Source organism: Biomphalaria glabrata, chromosome 2 (assembly GCF_947242115.1).
Source record: "Biomphalaria glabrata chromosome 2, xgBioGlab47.1, whole genome shotgun sequence".
Taxonomy (NCBI): domain Eukaryota; kingdom Metazoa; phylum Mollusca; class Gastropoda; family Planorbidae; genus Biomphalaria; species Biomphalaria glabrata.
The window spans coordinates 13,472,718-13,493,813 of NC_074712.1; the positions used below are offsets into that span (position 1 = coordinate 13,472,718).

The 21,096-nt window shown below is 36.8% G+C and overlaps 1 protein-coding gene across 2 annotated transcripts; it reads left to right on the forward strand.

Annotated features, from left to right (window-relative positions):
* The first annotated feature begins 5,153 nt into the window (after positions 1–5,153).
* Positions 5,154–19,836, forward strand: LOC106078642 (gamma-glutamyl hydrolase A-like). 2 transcript variants are annotated; one of them, XR_008776434.1, is made up of 9 exons: positions 5,154–5,419; positions 6,719–6,830; positions 7,624–7,674; positions 8,416–8,500; positions 10,545–10,686; positions 12,667–12,773; positions 12,914–13,007; positions 13,725–13,830; positions 19,588–19,727. XR_008776434.1 is itself a non-coding variant. In XM_056019194.1 (9 exons), exons 1-9 carry the CDS (start codon positions 5,326–5,328, stop codon positions 19,788–19,790), a joined length of 1,023 nt encoding a protein of 340 aa, XP_055875169.1. In that variant the 5' UTR covers positions 5,157–5,325; the 3' UTR covers positions 19,791–19,836. The 2 variants fall into 2 exon arrangements, 1 of the variants encoding a protein (XP_055875169.1); XM_056019194.1 differs by having other exon boundaries at positions 5,157–5,419; positions 13,696–13,830; positions 19,588–19,836.
* The last annotated feature ends 1,260 nt before the right edge of the window (positions 19,837–21,096 follow it).

Consider the following 21,096-nt stretch of genomic DNA (forward strand, 5'->3'; position numbering starts at 1 on the left):
TATCACATCGCTATATGTTTTAGCGTAGGGGGGTCATCCATTTTTTCATTTATTGGTACTTGCTGTAGCCTGTCTATGGCCGCTTCATTTATGATGGAAGGTGTATTGAGAACCTTTTCGAAGTGCTCTGCCCAGCGTTTTAGGATTTCTTCCTTATCTGTCAATAGGATTGTCCCATCAGCATTTAATAGAGGGGATGAGCCTGACTTTGTGGGTCCATAGATTTCGTTTATGGCATGGTAGAAGTTCTTCATATCGTGCTTGTCAGCAAATTCCTGTATTGTTTCCACTTTCTTGCTAAGCCAGGTATCTTGCATTTGGCGTAGCTGTTTTTGCACATTTTTGCGGATGTTAGTGAATGCATCTTTTGTGGACTGGGAGTTTGGGTTGTTCAGACACAATTTGTGGAGCTTGTGCTTTTCGTCTAATAGTTTTCTGATCTCAGTACTGTTTTCATCAAACCAGTCCTGATGCTTTCTCTCCATAGGACCGAGTATGTTTAATGCTGTGCTATAGATAGCTTCTTTGAAGCATTCCCAGCTTTTATCTACATTTGATTCAGTTGGAACGGTGGACTTGAGGCAGTTCTCTATTGCATCTGCAAGCAACTTTTCAGTTTTGTCATCTGCTAAGCTGGCCGTGTTTAGCCTTTTTAGGGGTTTTGATTTTTGCGGACTTCTCTTTGGTTGGATACGAATGTTTAGTTTTGTAATTATGAGGCGGTGGTCAAAATACCAGATACAGAAGTCCTTCGAAGAGCCTGTCTGCAAAGCATCCACACAATCCTGATGCAGTCCCAGCTGCGATGGGCAGGTCATGTCTACAGAATGGAAGACCACCGCATCCCAAAACGACTCTTGTATGGCCAACTAAGCGAAGGAAAGCGCTCGCAAGGTGGGCAAAGAAAGCGCTTCAGGGACACCCTCAAAGCTTCTCTGAAGGCGTTCAGCATAGACCCTGGCACCTGGGAGACAGAGGCACATGACAGAGCATCATGGCGTCGCGCTGTGAAAACTGGCGCACAGGTTGCTGAGGAAAAAAGAACAACGCAGGCAGAAGAAAAACGCCAGAAAAGAAAAGCAAGACAAACGACACTAGCTCCAGCTGGAATAACCTGCCCAGTGTGCGGCCGAACATTCCGGGCTCACATAGGTCTCACCAGCCACATGAGGAGGCATAAAACCCCAGTGCAAAGCCCTCAGCCCCCTGGGTGACATAGTGGTCATCATCGAACCACGATGGACGAACTATATATATATATGTTTTAATAATCTACGCGACCTGTGAGGCTAACATTAAAGAGAAATGAGAGAGAGAGAGAGAAACAGATTAAAAAAAAAGAGTACAACAAGATGTGGACAGCTCCCGTACTGGGTGAAACTAACGAAGTAGACCATTGGTGAGAACATATATGTAGGACCTGGAGGAACACATGTGTAGGACCTGGAGGAACAGATGTGTAGGACCTATAGGAACAGATGTATAGGACCTATAGAAACAGCAGATGTGTAGAACCTAAAGGAACAGATATATAGAACCTATTGGAACAGATGCGTAAAGCCTATAGGAACAGATATGTAGAACCTATAGGAACAGATATGTAGAACCTATAGGAACAGATATGTAGAACCTATAGGAACAGATATGTAGAATCTATAGGAACAGATATGTAGAACCTATAGGAACAGATATGTAGAACCTATAGGAACAGACAAGTAGGACCTATTGGACCAGATGTGTAGGATATATAGGAACATATATGTAGGACCTATAGGAACAAATGAGTAGGTCCAATAGGACCTATAGGACCAGACGAATAGGACCTATAGGAACAGAAAAGACACGTATAGACAATTATAACGGACCAGTAGGCTAAACACACAGATGAAGGTAAAGAAGTCTGAAAAATAAACCAAATAAATAACACGTTGTCACGTGACACTTGTCCACTCCACTCGGCTATTATTTCGTATCTTTGAAAAACAACAAGTGTTTCTAGTAAAAGATAAAGATAGAAGATAAAAAGATACAATGTTGAATACCAATTAGAAGGGGGGAGGGGAACACATGCATCAATTCTAGTACGTTGACCTATATAGGATTGCTTACATCATAATTGAATAATAATTTAACTCGTTGGGCTAATTGACTTAAATATAAATGATAATTTTGGTTTGAAGATGACAGCGTGTCGTTGATTAAATTATTAAACGATCAGCCAATGCTGTAGGCCAGTGATGCCCAACCCAATTCGACCTGCGGGCCATTTTAATTTCGACACTCGTGTCGCGGGCCACATGGCCGAAAAGGTAAACGAAATAAAAACAAAAATAATGAAATCGACCTGAAACAATTAGATTAGAAACATGTGGATATAGTACTTAGATTAATTAATGGGTTGATTAGAAACATCTGGATATTGTACTTAGATTAATTAATGGGTTGATTAGAAACATGTGGATATAGTACTTAGATTAATTAATGGGTTGATTAGAAACATGTGGATATAGTACTTAGATTAATTAATGGGTTGATTAGAAACATGTGGATATAGTACTTAGATTAATTAATGGGTTGATTAGAAACATGTGGATATAGTACTTAGATTAATTAATGGGTTGATTAGAAACATGTGGATATAGTACTTAGATTAATTAATGGGTTGATTAGAAACATGTGGATATAGTACTTAGATTAATTAATGGGTTGATTAGAAACATGTGGATATAGTACTTAGATTAATTAATGGGTTACCTACAAGTTTTCTTTTTTTTTTTTTTCGCCGGAAAATCACTTAATTTCTCTATTTAAATTGTGAGTATCATTGTAGCTACTTTACCAGCGACTCATTTTATTGTCTCTTTTTGGTAAATGTTCATAGCGAGTCTCCAATCTCTAGTCGTAGTTAAAAATATTTATTCACAGCTCAAACCAAGAATGTCGTCATATTTGTTTGATAATGCCGTTTTTATGTTGTTATAAAAAAAAAAACAGCTATACTTTCATTACAAATCAGAAATGTTAGATTATTATCACGTTCCACAAAAAAAGTAAAGGTACATTCACTTTTCCTCATAGATTCTAAATTCAGATTCTACTTGTAATTTCATCTGCTTTACCATTTCATAAACGTACACATGTTCAATGTCGTAGTACCAATTAATCAGAGAAAAAGTGAGGCCCCTAACGTAGGTAAAGACACATTTTTCAACTTTTTTATTATTTTTTTTTTTTGGAATAAAGGGATTTTCATTTTTTAACACTTTGTTTCGGCGGGCCGGCTGGTACCAGGTCGCGGGTCGGATCTAGCCCGCGGGCCGTATTTTGGGCATCGCTGCTGTAGGCTAATAATTAAAATGTTTGAATTAAAAGTTTAGATACCCATAGCTTGACTCTCAATGGAATTAAAAGTTTAGATACCCTTAGCTTGACTCTCAATGGAATTAAAAGTTTAGATACCCTTAGCTTGGCCCTCATCTTCTTGACACGGCCTGTTTTACCAAAAAGACTTTATGTTACCATCTCAACTTCGTCCATTGCTTGGTTTCCGAATCGAGATGTGTCTCGGTTCCAAATCTCGGCGAATGCAAGGTTTTGAACTTCAAGATTTTTAGTACTCCCCCGAGTTCATCCAATTCTAAAGGGTATTGGACTTTAGTTGAGGAAAGTAAAGTTGTTGTGCTGGCCACATGACATGATGACAACCTTGTTAGAAGTCAGCCATAGAAACAGAATACCTTTACATCATCTGTCTTAGAGATTGCAACGTCTGAAAGGGAAACCTTTTTTTTGTTTACTTCGTTCATTTACGTTTTCATAATTTTATTTTATTTTTTATCTTACATTTGTCCACGCGTTGGGCCAGTGTTTAAAGTATGAAATTACGTCGCAAAAAAAAAAAAGATTGAACTTACATCAGAATATCAATCTTCTCAGAATCTCGACGTCACTTAGAGATGGGCCGGGACTATCACAAGGTATAAGAGCGTGGCTTCAAACAGCTAAGTTGATTCTAGTCTTGATCTTCAAAGTGTCATCCCCACTCGCCACCCCAGTCACGCGCCGAACACAGAAATAGCGCAGGAAATCATACACGTTCGAAGTTTAATTTCAGGTCACACAGTTGAGAAATTTCAGTACAGGGAAGGGGCTGCTGTCATTTGAAGATGCATGTAAATTAACTATAAAATTATGGACATTTTAAGTATAGGCTATTTTATATGCCCCTGTACAGTTCAAACATATCTTACACTAGTCGCATAGTTAGGGATTTGTGACCTCCATGTGGCATTACAGTTATAATCAATCATACATGGTATGATTGTCAAAGTATATACGTATGGACAGAGTCGACCAAGTTAGGGTAGACATTACAATCTAATATATCTAATTTCATGTATGCCTCTAAGTCAATGAACTTTTTGATGGAAGGAGGGAGAGTAAGGGGGTGTTAAGACAATAATTATAATTACGTGACCTAATGCTGTTATATTTTTCAACTCAAAGTTCATTTGCAGTTCCTAGCTTTTTTAAGTCCGTATTCGCACATAAGACTTCAACAGAACTAAGTAACATTGGAAGAAATTCGACCGTGTGACATGAGAAAAAATGGGTAGTTATTGCGTTGGTATAGATGTAGACCTATTAAAATGTTTAGAGATAATCTTCTTGCAGACGTCGCCCAACCCTCCGGGGTGCCCCACAGTTTGAGAAACGCTGGGTTAAATCTCATCCCTAATCACGCGATTGACATAGCCAGAATTATATCACGTTGATACGTTAAGTATAATTATGATCTAATATTGATTGGAATAATAGGGGAAAGTTTTTAAATAATAGGCCTTCATCCCTGATAGCTACATTTATCTTCATTCAAAGTCTGCCAGTACTTCAAAACTTCACATTTTTTTTTACCTAACCCTACCTCCATCCCCCACCCACCACCAAAAAAGTAGGTTTCCAAATTTTAAAAAATTATAAAAAGTAAATTGTTTCGATGACTAATGTAATACGCAACATGAAGTAGCAGAAGTGACTTATGACAGATTCCAAAATAAAAGACACAGTTAACTATCCATCCCTATATGTGTGTGTGTCTACTTAACACACTCTTTGTTTTAAAGTTAACGTCAAACTTGCCCTTTATCAAACGTTTTGAGACTACGAAGCAAAGATACGACAATGCACGTACAAAATAAGCAGACGGTATGTGCCATTGCGTGTAATCAGCCCAGATTTACCGTAGCTCTAAATTTAGAACATTGTTTACACATTTTTATCCCGGCATAACAAAAGAAAAAACAACTAAATAGAACTCTTGTGAAAATGTCTCACTATTCTAAAGTACTTTCGTGTTTCAGTATTTTCTGTTTTGGATTATTGCAAACTTCCACAAGTCTAAACTTAAGGCCAATCATTGGTAACTATAGTGTTTCAATATACATAATAATAATAATTGAATGGATATTTTTTTAACTGAGCTTTATCGTAATGAGCGTACTTTAGTATATCGATCTAGTTAAAGCTACATTGATTCGAAGAGTCATGTTGCCGATGTCACAACAGTTACATACAGGGCCGGGTTTAAGGGAGAGAAGGCGGGGCTACTGCCCTGGGGACTCCACAAGAAAAGGGGCCCCGATAGTAGACATAAAAATAATATGCGACTTTCGACGGGTCAGCAATGGCATTTTGTTTCGAAAAGACTTAAAATCTTAAAGTTGGCAACACTACCAAGGTTAAAAAGTGTCCGCGTGTAGAGTTCTTGTAATATAAAAACGCAGCTTCAGATTTGCGGCAGTGTGTCTACATACGTGCTTACCCTCCACAGACTCAAAAATAAGCATTTTTAAAAACTAAAATAGCTATTAAATATTTTTTAAAGAAGGAAAATGAGATAAATTTACAACTACCTTATTTATTACTTCTAAAATATTGCATGCTTTTACTTACTGTTTCTAATGCATTATCAATTTATCATGCAAACAAACCACTCAGAAGAGTATCTCAACCTTTGGGGTGCGTCCTCCTACGACTCAGTGGCAAGGGGTCAGGACGGGATGACAATTGGTTGGGGGCGAATGTGGTCTTTTTTTTTTATTATTAATTAAGGTAAACAAAATAGACTATATGCGTTCAGGGCCGGTCTTAGGGCACCGCAATCTGTAGGACCGGCCCTGTCTGCATTGTAGTTAGAAATCCATTTTCGCGTATCTATCAAATAAAAAATGAGCCATTATCAATGTTTAAAAAAATTGGAAGTAATTAAATTAAGAGACGTCGTCTGATCTTCTATGAAGGACTGCAGCAAAATCAAACAAAAACGTTCTTATGACGAAGTTTTAATGTCACATTCAACGCCATTCTACTCGCATTTCTCGTGTACAATTGAAACTCCTCCCGAAACTCTTCCTCTTCTTGTGTTGACGATATCTGTAACATGACGCCTTGCTAAATACAAAAAATAATCTTGCACGCTCAATAGGCAGATAGGCCTACTTGCTTTCCGAGTGCCTCCATCGTCCTTCAATCTTCAGTATCGGCTCGTGTTCGACTTAATTTAACTTGCGTTTATTTGAATGAATAGATAGCGCAGATTTTTTTAAGGTGCTTCTGTCTACTAATGTTCAGAACTTTTTTATTGATTAAACTAATTAGACTACGTTTATTATGTATCCTATGATCAATGTTGCCAACTTTAATCATGAGGAAATTGCAGGTATTATCACACAGCCAACCCATGCCCATAACTCTGTGTATGGAGAGGAGTATATACAGGCTTCTTACGTCAAGTATCTGGAGATGGCAGGTGCAAGGGTGGTTGCAATCAAGTAATATTGTTTTTTTTTTCTACATTTTACTCTATATCTATCTATCTATCTATCTTTCTGTCTGTCTGTCTGTCTGTATGTCTATTTATCTATCTATCTATCTATCTATCTATCTATCTATCTATCTATCTATCTATCTATCTATCTAGTATATATCTATTTATTTATATATCTATATATTTATACATATCAATCTATAACTAGAGCCTTTTGGAATCTACAACTTTATCAAATTGATGGGCTAGCAATAGATAGAAAGAAACCTATGAAAAACAAAAAAAATAGTGCTAAAAGGTTTTTTTTTCAAATAATTGTTCTAGGTAGGCCTACTCTATATCATCACTCCCTCCTTAAGGTTCCTGCCACCCCCACCCCCACACATTTCTCTCCCCCCCCCTTTTCCTTATTTTCCCATTTCTCTACCACTTCCGGTCTGGCCAAGTAAATTTGTAAGTCGCAATCTAACGAAACTCGTGTCTAGTCCATAATCAAAGCCTCTCTTAGAGAATGGACGTTGCAAAATAGAGAGCGAGAGATAGAAGGGGGGGGGGGCAGCATAAAAGGAAGAAGATTATGTATTACAGTGTGAGTGTGAGAGAGAGTGGTGAAGAGCAAGAGAGAGGAGAGGGATGGAGAATGAAGAGAAGAAAGAGATGAGAGAGAGCGAGAGATAAATATTGGTGACATTCTTTTTTTTTCTTTATAATATAATTATTTATTTATTCAAATTATCATGGTGATTATGGTGATAATCACTACTTAACTGTACTTTTTTTCTCTTCTCAAACTCTAGGGGAAACCAGTCGCAAGAATATTATGAAGATTTATTCAAGAAGATTAACGGGTATTGTATTTGAGCATAACTCAGTGATGACAAGTTTCGTAAGTCTGTGAGTGATGAAAGCGGTCGTGAACATAACCAATCTCCTTACACCTCTATTATCCTATCAATGGCATTTGTTTCAAATAGCGTCTGCCTTCACTTAGCTTAGAATGTATTCTATATAAAACAGAACTAATTAATTACAACGAATTGATTGCCTAATTTGTTAATTTTTTTATTGATTCATGTGCTGTCATCGACAATGAATAATTTTGCCAAAAATTTCCACTTGATCTAAGAATGGGAAGTGGGAGATACAACTTGTTCAAGATAATTAGCTAATCTCTCAAAAAAAAAAAAACATAAGCAAAGTGTTTCGCTAAATATTCAGAATTTGCGAAGTGTTCCGTTAAGGAAAAAGTTTGGGAAACACTGGCCTAAGCTCTGTAAAAATGGACTCCCGACCATTTATAGAACTTTACTATTGCAAAATTTGTTCTTCGTCGTATAGGCAATAGGCCAATATAATACCATCTGAATAATTCAGAAGGGGAAGTACTACCAACAACAACAACTAGTGTCAGGGATTGAATGTTTTTACCCCGTGCATGATCTTTCCAAAGTAGGTCTTTATACATCTTACAATTTACAGAGATGTTTTCATTTGAGTGTGTATTAATAATTAATCAATTATTGATCTATAAGTAAATCTTCTTATCTATAGTGTGCTGTCTAATTTATTTATTTTAAAAATATCTCTAGTGTGTTCTTTCCTGGTGGTGAGACCGATATAGATAAAGGAATCTATGCAACGTCTGGAAAATACATGTATGATTTGGCCATTGAGGTAAAAGGCTATAGTTGAACCATTGGATCAATTTTTTAACTAAACTGTTCGTCAAGCCGTAATCTTCGTTAAAGTTCGTCGAATATTGTATCTATTTTTTGAACAGCTAGCAAACCAATTCATAGGCTATTTATTTATTAAATCAATTCGAAATTTCTCTAACTCAATATTGACTTAAATCCCTTTAAAATGTATAAAATATTTTTACTAACCTAGATCTAGGGATCATGTTACTGGTTCTCAAAACCTTTCCATCTGGGACCCATAAACATCTAAAAGGTCTAATTTTTGTTGTTTTGGATTATTAGAAAGGTTTGCTATGGTTTATTTTTAGATGTTTTGATGACTACTAGATTTAATATTTAATCATCATCATCAAACTCCATTTGAGTGAGGGCTTGAGAGGCTCAAATCCTCCCTTCTAAAAACCCTGCTGTTTTGCGTAGTCCATACATGTCACCATAGAGGTCGAGATTTTTTGGCTTCCCAGACCTGTCGAGACGGAGAGCAGCAAGTCTGGGGCAGTCAAACAGAATATGAGGCACGGTTTCCTCTTCTTTACTGCACCATAAATCAAAATTTGGGAGAAATGTGAGGCAACAGCTGTCCTGCACTGTGCTATAATAGCTTGCTCAGGCATGGACAGCCTCCACCACGGGGAAGTGCGGTCAGGCCAGGGCGCTTCATGCGCTCCCAGACTCCACGGACTTTTTGGGACTTGTCCCAGCACTCAAACCATTTTTTCATTTCTCTTTTTATTTAATTATAGCCAGAGTATGATGAAGACTCGCAGCCTGTATTGTGGGTGGTGTTTGCCCTCCCTGGTGGGCAAAGGAGTCTGCAATAGTGTTCCCACCTAATATTTAATGTCACATTGTATTTTTGTCTTTGTAGGAGACATTTGATGTAGGCTTATACAATATTTTCACTGTACCTAGATCACCTTGGATTGCTGGGTTTTACTCAGTTTTAGGACCATCATCTTCTTAATTTTTTTTTCCATTTCTCTTTGCATTTGTCTGCATCGCTTCCATAATATCCTCCTTATGCCTGAAAATCTTTTTGCAAGTCCTAACGATCGTCTAATTTAACAACAGCATCTAATTTTGCGTTTCTTGGTATCTATTCTTTTGAACTAGTTTGGCATGTTTGGAAAAGTATTAATTTGGCCGGCAATGAAGTGAATAGGTCTATTACTAGATTTCTATGGTTAAAGTCATCTTATACAAGCATTTTTTAGATTAAAAAATTATATAGGGGACTAACAAATTTTCTAATGACGTCGAATAATTCTCTTATTATCAAATAATAATAAACTGTTCATCGGGATTTTAAAAAATAAATAGGCCTAAATAAAATAAGTTTTTGAAGCTGATGGTGGTCTATAATGTCTCGTTTAGTCATTATATTTATTTTTTCTCATTATTGCATGTAGTCTTTCCAGTGTAGCTTTACACAATCAATTTCTTCTATTAACCGTATAGCTAATGATTTCTACATAATGCGGTCTGCTAAAAGTTCATTTACGTCTATTTATTCAACTCTGTACTAAATATCATAGACTATATATAGTCAATGATTATAACCAGAGCTTTCAATGTGTGGACAATTATGTAACATTTCCCCCAAAGATATAGACCTACATAAACTGTCAAATTTCTCGCAAATAACCGTCCATCCAGTTTCCAAACAGTTTTTAACTTTTTAAACCCGTTAAGACAATGCACCCTAATAGAAAGATTTATTTTTTTTATTAAAAAAAACAAAAACAAAAAAAACATGTATTCATAATTGTTATTACGAAATTTTTTCTGTAATCGGTCAAGTTTACGACAAATACAATAAAGAGTGGAAAGGAGAGATTCAAAGCTAGACAGGGGTAAAACTTGTGTTACTAATGATCAGTATGTTAACAGACAATTGTGTGGTGGAAAATCTATCAATACTCGTAGCAGACAAATAGACCTACACCCTTGATTGTAAATAGATCTGCTCAGAATACTCATAGAGCTGTATATGCTTATAATTGCATTTTGTTTTCTAGGCTAATAAAAATTCGGATTTCTTTCCCCTGTGGGGAACATGCTTAGGATTTCAACTAATGACCGCTTTGTCTTCCGATGGAAATGATCACCTGAAACGTACTGACTCTAATAACTTGACTTTGCCGTTGATCTTTGAAAAAGGTAATAAGCTTTATTAATCATTAGGCCTACTACAGCTGGCGCATCATAGTGCTGAGACAGTACCTCGACATAGTTCTTGGCCACCTTCAGTTGTAGAACAACTATGGGTCGTGATGAGACGAGAGCCTAGGCATCAAAATGTTCTCGTCCATACAATATCCCCCACCCATCCACCCAAAAGCCTCCATGCAGATGCTGGTACTCTAAACTTGTCGCAATTTTCAATTCCAAAACTTGTCATAATTGGTTTAGCTCGAAGAGTCTTCACCTTCAGATTTTTTTTTTTTGCGCCCAGCAATGGATCTCCGCCGTGAACAGAACATTCTACCAGTCTGGCCAGACCTTGTCCGACGTAATAGGCAATTTAACGTCGGTATCGGGCTAGACAAGCAAGAGTCTGTTGCATCCTGAAGCACGTTTTGGGCCTGATGATTGCTTGTAGCCTCTCTATTTCCTTTGCTTGATCAAATCCTGGGAAAACATGGTAGTCTTAACAGTGACAGGATGGCTGTCTGGTCGTGTGGTATGCGGGTTCATACCCTGCCCGCTCCCATCCCTCGTCGTCCTGCGGGAGGTTTGGACTAGGATTATCGTCAACTCTGAAGGAACATCCGAAACAAGTAAAACATATAAACATTTTAGATAGGCCTATGTCACAATGTGGCAACTTGGAACCTATTCTACAGTTTGTTTTCGTTGCTGCTGTTTTAAATTATTTTAATTGCAACGCACTTCACAAAGTAACTGCATTATGACTTTTATGCAGCTCGTGGAAGAGCATGTTTCATTTGTTATTACTCCTAACCAGTAATTGTACTTATAAAATCAAAAAAGCATTAAGTTTTATTAAAAGACCTTTTACAAATCATAGAGCAACATAAAAATAAAATGCTTTTTAACCTTGGCTAGACCTACGCATCCATTGATTTGGATCTCTCAAGAAAATATAACGAAACTAGACGCAATATAGAGCCGTGAGATTTATAGCTCATGGATAGTGACATTTGACTAGAGTAGCATCATTTGGTAGAAGAACTAAACATAGAGACACTTAAGCACGGAAGACTAAATAGTGGAGTTGGAATACATAAAACACTAAACCATAATTTACAAATAGACTATAAAAAAACACACAACATAATTAAATACTCATAAAGACAAAGGTATAAGTCTATTTCTTATTAAATACTCATAAAGACAAAGGTATAAGTCTATTTCTTATTCTATATGCTAGAACAAATTGCAAGTGCTCCTTCTTCCCTAGCGTCATTAGAGCATCAGTCAGGAAAAACAATGACTTAGCTTAGCAGAGTGTTAAGTCTCTAATTAACATACACGACTAGATTAACACATGGATAGGACTACGCATGGCCGCCGCGTAGGTCTTAATTAACTTCTATTAAGAAGGAAGGTCTGTAATCTAATAGATAATTGTGGCCATGAGAGAAGGTGAGAGTAATACTGTTTATACTGTAACTGTGAGGTAACTCATAAGATGATTTATTTTATTGAAGATGCACTATCTAGAATACTGACAATTGGGAAGACATAGCTCTAGACTGAGTCTAGACCGCACCAGATGGAGAGAGACAGTGACCAAGAAAGCTATGGACAGTGAAAGTACATGGGTCTCAGCTCACGAAGAAAAATGTACAATCCGAAAAATGGCCAGCTCCTCTACCACCAAAGCAAAAGCCACCTTAACCTGCGATATTTGTGGACGGGAGTGTCTCTCCAAAATAGGGCTCCACAGCCACATGAGGAAGTGTGCTCTGAGATGAATCATAGTCGTTCTACGACTGAAGGAGGCCAATGTATGCTATCTAGACATTACAAATAGTGCAACATATTTGAAAGATCGTGTTTGGGTTAATATACATAGACCTGTGTGGTGGTTGTTGTTTTTTTATTGCTAGAGTGTTTGTAACGATATTTTTCTGTTTAGTTTTGTTAACATCATTTTATTATTATTGCACTAAGATTTCCAAACAAGCAGACTATTTAAAGACATGCCAGCAGATTTGATTGAGATCTTAAAAACTGAGCCAGTAACTCAGAATGAACATAACTGGAGCTTACTGTTAAAAGTATGACTTTGTTTTAGTTCATTCATTTTATTTTATTACAAATAGTGAGTGTGTGTTTGTATAAGCCATTAGATTTGTTGGATGTATTGATAGAACATCAAAGACTATACATGACTTTTGTTTACTTCCTAATTATCCAGGACTTCTATACCCTTCCAAATCTGAGCACTTTTTATCGTCTGCTGACGACTAACGTTGGAAGAGATAACGTGACATTCGTGTCTGGGTTTGAAGGTAAACTCTATGGTATTAGTTACTTTTCAACTGCAACACATTTTCTCTTCTTTCTGTTTCCTCTCTCTCTACTCCCTCTCTTTTTACTCTCTCTCTCTCTCTCTTTCTACTCTTTTTCTATTCTTTCTTTCTACTCTCTCTCTCTCTATCTCCTTTTCTTTCTACTCTCTCTCCTTCTGTTCTCTCTCTCTCTCTTTTTAACTCTTTTTCTACTCTTTCTTTCTACTTTCTCTCTCTCTCTATCTCCTTCTCTTTCTACTCTTTCTCTCTTTCTGCTCTCTCTGCTTTCTCTCTCGTACTGCTCTATCTCTTTCTTTCTGCTCTCTCTCTCTCTCTCTCTCTCTTTTTCTACTCTCTATCTCTCTATCTCCTTCTCTTTCTACTCTCTTTTTCTACTCTTTCTCTCTTTCTGCTCTCTGCTTTCTCTCTCGTACTGCTCTATCTCTCTGTATCTGCCCTCTCTCTCTCTCTCTCTCTCTCTTAGGACTTAAATGCTGTAGCCTTACTTCGTAGTTGTAAAACAATGCTCGCTTTTTTCAATTGAACTTTATTTACTTTGTAGAAAAGAAACTTTACATGCCATTATTGTTGTTTTTAAGGCTTACATTTTCATTTTAAATACGACTATTTATATTTAATTATATTTTGTAGACGTAGCCCTCAACTATACCTTCTATTTTATATTTAGCTAACCAATACCCATTTTATGGAATTCAGTGGCATCCAGAGAAAAGTGTGGTCACGTGGGATTATCAAGTTGTTAACCATTCATTTAATGCCATCAGAGTCTCACAGTATTTCGCAAATTTTTTTGTCAACGAAGGTAAATTCAAATGATGTTGCTCTGCTTAGACTTGATTACTAACATAGTAGAATGTTGTGGAAGAACGACAGTGTGAATTAATTGAACCTTTTGGAGTTAGCTCTCTTTAACAAAGTTGCTTTTGGAGTTAGCTCTCTTAAACCAGTTAGCTCTCTTTAACAAAGTTGCCTTTGGAGTTAGCTCTCTTTAACAAAGTTGCTTTTGGAGTTAGCTCTCTTTAACAAAGTTGCTTTTGGAGTTAGCTCTCTTAAACCAGTTAGCTCTCTTTAACAAAGTTGCTTTTGGAGTTAGCTCTCTTTAACAAAGTTACTTTTGGAGTTAGCTCTCTTTAACAAAGTTACTTTTGGAGTTAGCTCTCTTTAACAAAGTTGCTTTTGGAGTTAGCTCTCTTTAACAAAGTTGCTTTTGGAGTTAGCTCTCTTAAACCAGTTAGCTCTCTTTAACAAAGTTGCTTTTGGAGTTAGCTCTCTTAAACCAGTTAGCTCTCTTTAACAAAGTTGCTTTTGGAGTTAGCTCTCTTTAACAAAGTTGCTTTTGGAGTTAGCTCTCTTAAACCAGTTAGCTCTCTTTAACAAAGTTGCTTTTGGAGTTAGCTCTCTTTAACAAAGTTGCTTTTGGAGTTAGCTCTCTTTAACAAAGTTACTTTTGGAGTTAGCTCTCTTTAACAAAGTTACTTTTGGAGTTAGCTCTCTTTAACAAAGTTGCTTTTGGAGTTAGCTCTCTTTAACAAAGTTGCTTTTGGAGTTAGCTCTCTTAAACCAGTTAGCTCTCTTTAACAAAGTTGCTTTTGGAGTTAGCTCTCTTAAACCAGTTAGCTCTCTTTAACAAAGTTGCTTTTGGAGTTAGCTCTCTTTAACAAAGTTGCTTTTGGAGTTAGCTCTCTTAAACCAGTTAGCTCTCTTTAACAAAGTTGCTTTTGGAGTTAGCTCTCTTTAACAAAGTTGCTTTTGGAGTTAGCTCTCTTTAACAAAGTTACTTTTGGAGTTAGCTCTCTTTAACAAAGTTGCTTTTGGAGTTAGCTCTCTTAAACCAGTTAGCTCTCTTTAACAAAGTTGCCTTTGGAGTTAGCTCTCTTTAACAAAGTTGCTTTTGGAGTTAGCTCTCTTTAACAAAGTTGCTTTTGGAGTTAGCTCTCTTAAACCAGTTAGCTCTCTTTAACAAAGTTGCTTTTGGAGTTAGCTCTCTTTAACAAAGTTACTTTTGGAGTTAGCTCTCTTTAACAAAGTTACTTTTGGAGTTAGCTCTCTTTAACAAAGTTGCTTTTGGAGTTAGCTCTCTTTAACAAAGTTGCTTTTGGAGTTAGCTCTCTTAAACCAGTTAGCTCTCTTTAACAAAGTTGCTTTTGGAGTTAGCTCTCTTAAACCAGTTAGCTCTCTTTAACAAAGTTGCTTTTGGAGTTAGCTCTCTTTAACAAAGTTGCTTTTGGAGTTAGCTCTCTTAAACCAGTTAGCTCTCTTTAACAAAGTTGCTTTTGGAGTTAGCTCTCTTTAACAAAGTTGCCTTTGGAGTTAGCTCTCTTTAACAAAGTTGCTTTTGGAGTTAGCTCTCTTTAACAAAGTTGCTTTTGGAGTTAGCTCTCTTAAACCAGTTAGCTCTCTTTAACAAAGTTGCTTTTGGAGTTAGCTCTCTTTAACAAAGTTACTTTTGGAGTTAGCTCTCTTTAACAAAGTTACTTTTGGAGTTAGCTCTCTTTAACAAAGTTGCTTTTGGAGTTAGCTCTCTTTAACAAAGTTGCTTTTGGAGTTAGCTCTCTTAAACCAGTTAGCTCTCTTTAACAAAGTTGCTTTTGGAGTTAGCTCTCTTAAACCAGTTAGCTCTCTTTAACAAAGTTGCTTTTGGAGTTAGCTCTCTTTAACAAAGTTGCTTTTGGAGTTAGCTCTCTTAAACCAGTTAGCTCTCTTTAACAAAGTTGCTTTTGGAGTTAGCTCTCTTTAACAAAGTTGCTTTTGGAGTTAGCTCTCTTTAACAAAGTTACTTTTGGAGTTAGCTCTCTTTAACAAAGTTGCTTTTGGAGTTAGCTCTCTTAAACCAGTTAGCTCTCTTTAACAAAGTTGCCTTTGGAGTTAGCTCTCTTTAACAAAGTTGCTTTTGGAGTTAGCTCTCTTTAACAAAGTTGCTTTTGGAGTTAGCTCTCTTAAACCAGTTAGCTCTCTTTAACAAAGTTGCTTTTGGAGTTAGCTCTCTTAAACCAGTTAGCTCTCTTTAACAAAGTTGCTTTTGGAGTTAGCTCTCTTAAACCAGTTAGCTCTCTTTAACAAAGTTGCTTTTGGAGTTAGCTCTCTTTAACAAAGTTGCTTTTGGAGTTAGCTCTCTTAAACCAGTTAGCTCTCTTTAACAAAGTTGCTTTTGGAGTTAGCTCTCTTTAACAAAGTTGCTTCTGGAGTTAGCTCTCTTTAACAAAGTTACTTTTGGAGTTAGCTCTCTTTAACAAAGTTACTTTTGGAGTTAGCTCTCTTTAACAAAGTTACTTTTGGAGTTAGCTCTCTTTAACAAAGTTACTTTTGGAGTTAGCTCTCTTTAACAAAGTTACTTTTGGAGTTAGCTCTCTTTAACAAAGTTGCTTTTGGAGTTAGCTCTCTTTAACAAAGTTGCTTTTGGAGTTAGCTCTCTTAAACCAGTTCGCTCTCTTTAACAAAGTTGCTTTTGGAGTTAGCTTTCTTTAACAAAGTTGCTTTTGGAGTTAGCTCTCTTTAACAAAGTTGCTTTTGGAGTTAGCTCTCTTTAACAAAGTTACTTTTGGAGTTAGCTCTCTTTAACAAAGTTACTTTTGGAGTTAGCTCTCTTTAACAAAGTTACTTTTGGAGTTAGCTCTCTTAAACCAGTTCGCTCTCTTTAACAAAGTTGCTTTTGGAGTTAGCTCTCTTTAACAAAGTTGCTTTTGGAGTTAGCTCTCTTTAACAAAGTTACTTTTGGAGTTAGCTCTCTTTAACAAAGTTACTTTTGGAGTTAGCTCTCTTTAACAAAGTTACTTTTGGAGTTAGCTCTCTTTAACAAAGTTACTTTTGGAGTTAGCTCTCTTTAACAAAGTTACTTTTGGAGTTAGCTCTCTTTAACAAAGTTACTTTTGGAGTTAGCTCTCTTTAACAAAGTTACTTTTGGAGTTAGCTCTCTTTAACAAAGTTACTTTTGGAGTTAGCTCTCTTTAACAAAGTTACTTTTGAACTTTGGTCTGAGGTTGTGCCTTTACAAGATTTGGACTAGGAAGTAGATTATCTTCAACTCTGAAGGAACATCCACAGCATTTAAAAAAGTTTTACAAACATTTTAACATAATTTCCAGAAAGCTCGTGCTGCTAAATTTGATCACCAAGTTGTTTCCAATCGCAGCAGCTTTTGTTTGCTAATTTGCCTCCAGTAGCTCTCGTGCCAAACAACTTACTAGGAAAAGAAAATACTGTCTTTAGTCTTTGGTATAAGAACAAAGTGTACGATAGGAGCTACAGTATTCCATTGGCTTTCGCAGATCGACTTTCTAATGAAAAATAAAACACGTGTACACTGAAACACGGGTTTTCACACAGCCACACGATGAATATGCACAGTCAGGGCCGGTCTTAGGCCACTGCAACCTATGCGGTCGCAGTGGGCCCCGCGCTTTCATAGGCCCCGCGCTAATTCAAGGTGTAAATATTAAATTGCAAAAAAATATACGAAAAACTCATGGAAATCTCCTGAATTGATTAAAATCTCCTGAAAACTCTTTAAAATGTCCAGAAAAATAGACAAAATTGTCACATGTAGGTGTCATTCATTGCGGAAAACGACAATCCTACGCGCGATAAAAGAAAAAAAAGCATTGTCAGCTTTCATGTAATAAAATGTAATAATCGGGCGAATGTTACCTTAATCGGAAGTTCCAATACTTTATTTAGTTTTATAGTCACTGGCATTTAAATATGTCATTGGTTACAAGGTTCGTAAAGTACAGATCGCAATTTTTAACTTAGTAAAGAATGAATAAAATTCAAAGTCGAATTTTTTTCTTATACAAAAACTTAATTTTTGCTTATTATCCTTATTCCCACACAAACTAGGCCCCGCTCAAACAGTTTCGCATAGGGCCCCGCAATCGTGCACAGTAGCCACTTTGGGGAAAAAATGAATACGTCATCGTCAAACTTTCCGTATGCTGATTGGCCGAAATAACTCTACGAGCTAGGCCACAGTACAAAAAAAGGAATCCTTCTCACATCCTTGTCCCTTTTTTTTCTATGGCGGACTAAAGTAACAGTATATCTAATATTTAAAGCACAAAGCAAGGCGTATGCATGTATGTATGTCCCGCATAGAAATCAAAACCGTTTGACCAATCATGATAAAACTTGCCATAAATGTTCTTAATATCATGGCGGAGACAGTAGCGTATGTTTAATGTCTCCTACTGCAGGGGGGGGGGGGGCAAAAATAAAATTATCTCTATTAAATAGCGAAACTTTTTAACAAATCGGGTAAACCCGTTTTCACAGTAATTTTTATAACCGTATGTCGGCTAAACTGGTAAACCCATTTTCCCACTCTGTTTTCATTTTCTTGGCAAATATTTTAAAAAATTTAAGGGAACATTCACCAGGTTTAACATACCTAAATTCAATCCACTAGATCAGTAATACCCATACTAAGGCTTGCAGGCCGCGGGTCATATCCTACATACATATCAATTCTTTTTGTACTGTAATGTCGAATGGCAAGAACAAATACCAGATACTGAAGTCCTTCGAAGATCGGGTCTGCAAAGCATCCACACAATCGTGATGCAATCCCAGATGCGATGGGGAAGAACACGTCTGCAGAATGGAAGACCACCGCATCCCTAAACAACTCCTGTATGGCCAATAAATGGAAGGAGAGCGCTCACAAGGCGGACAAAGAAAACGCTTTAGGGACATCCTTAAAGCCTCTCTGAAAGCGTTCAACGTAAACCCAGCCACCTGGGAGACAGAAGCACATGACAGAGCATCATGGCGTCACGCTGTGAAAACTGACGCACAAATTGCTGAGGAAAAGAGAACAGCGCTGGCAGAAGAAAAGCGCCAGAGAAGAAAAGCAATGACACTAGCTCCAGCTGGAATAACCTGACCAGTGTGCAGCCGAACATTCCGGGCCCACCTAGGTCTCACCAGTCACATGAGGAGGCACAAAACCCCAGTGCAAAGCCCTCAGCCCCCTGGATGACAAAAGTGGTCATCATCTAACCACGATGGACAAACTCTTTATTTACGAAATGAATTATTTTAATTGGTAGCTTCCGGTAAGAGTTTTTTTTTTATGCCAAGGTGAACCGTTAAACAGTATTAGCCGCTTAGAATGTAGCCTACAGGTCATAAGATGATATCTTTACCGAAACTGAACGGTATTTCGAAACCAAAAATGTCGTATAAAGAGCTTACATGGTAATTGGTATCATATAGATGTCCAGATATATTGAGCAACACGTCCTAGTTTATGAGAACTAGTCTGTTTTTTTAACCTGACGGTCACAAGGGAATCTCATATCTCGGGGCCCCCTCAGGCGGTTGCCACAATTGCCATCCCTAAGGCCGCAAATGACAACAAAGAAGCCTGAATATGGTAATGCTTCTCAATTGTGTAGCGCCCCTAGATTAAATAATTTAGCCTACCTTCGCGTCCTCGCCCTATTAGTCAGCTATGGGATCTGAATGTTTTAACTCGAACTTTTCTTAGACTTATCATTGTTCTATTTTAATCAGCATTGATCAACACTAACAAACAAACTTTGATTCTTTCTTCTTCCTACAGCGAGGAAAAGCAACCATCGTTTTAATTCCATAGAGGATGAAGCTGAAGCAATCATTGAAAATGCTAAACGAGTGTTTGTGCCCGACTTTAAAAGTCCAGAAGCATTTTATTTCAACTCAGCAATCAATATTTTACCATGTAGTCAACGTATTCTTATATCTATAGTTTCCATCACTTGCTTAGTATTCATTATAATAAGTTGACCCTTGGTGATAAATTCATTTCAAAACCAGAAAAACATTTTAAAAATTAATTTCAAAAAAAAGATTATATTGTGTATCAATTACTTTGGGTCAGTCATATAATTAAATTTGTAATAGATATAGACTAACAATAATAAATCTTTGCGATTATAAACATGTTTACCAATTGTTTTTGTGTAGCACGATTTCATGCTTTTAGCTTTCTAAATGCGCTATGATCCTATCACTTGTCTGGACGAGTTGGGGGCAAAAAGGAGGTGACAAGAAGGGAGGTACCTTTGTGAATGTTACCGTGATCGCTTTTTAAATACAAAAAAAAAAAAGTTGCACGACTTATATTCAAACTCGAGGGCTTAAGTCTCCTCAGGGGAACTAATCCAACTTTTACCACGACATCTTTCATGTACAATTTCTTTCCCTTGTTCGATACCAAACGAAATAATTAATTACCACTAGTTAATAACTAATTGGTTATTTTTTAAATTGATTCTTGTTTTGTCAGGTACAAAAAGTAATTGTGCAAAATTTCAACGAGATTGGGTGTGGGAGAAAAATTGTGTACAAACTTTTTACCAGTCACACAAACAGAGTGAGTTGATTTAATCTTTGTAAAAATAACATATCAACATATCAATCCCTAATTTTTTTACATCATTCATTTCAATACTGCTTGAAAATGCTTGGAATATAACACATAGTTGTGCTGGGCCATAACACACACACACACACAGATCCCTAATAAATGCATAGGACGTATTCCAAAGGCTTTTTTTTTTTTTGGCGAGCTTTGTTTTGGACAGCATAACAATGGTGCCTTCCTAACTTTAGTAGATCATCTTAAGTAAGGCCCTCACTGGAAGAAAAGAGCTGGCAGAAATGGCCTGTGAAAGAGACAGCTGGACAATTGTTACAAAGATCTCGGGACACACATCTGATAACTTAAGAAAAGCGCTAGTCTAAAACAGTGAAAATAGACCATCGGCAAAACAACGTCTTTTCCTGCATCAACCGGAACTGTGTAGTCACGTGATATGCTGCATTTTGCTTTAATCGTTGCACTGGAAGACAATGCCTTGGGCTTATATATAAATGGTTTAAAAACTATGACTTTGATGATAACTTATTTTGTTTATGAAATTAGCTATTCTCAAAATACGTATAACTCCATTTGCAATTACAATGTAGGTGTATTTTGAAAGTATTTGAACAAGATTGTCATGTAGATTATACTCTACTGGTATAGCAATAGTTATAAATGTGTCTAAAGGCCTACATGTTCTGGTAATATACACATGCATTCTTTTTT

Bases quoted from the DNA above. Each gene is read 5' to 3' on its own strand.
- LOC106078642 (XM_056019194.1), top strand. From the start codon at position 5,326: ATGTCTCACTATTCTAAAGTACTTTCGTGTTTCAGTATTTTCTGTTTT. The intron at 5,420-6,718 runs GTAACTATAGTG...AGGAAATTGCAG, and splicing joins AAACTTAAGGCCAATCATTG to GTATTATCACACAGCCAACC. The intron at 7,675-8,415 runs GTATTGTATTTG...AAATATCTCTAG, and splicing joins TTATTCAAGAAGATTAACGG to TGTGTTCTTTCCTGGTGGTG.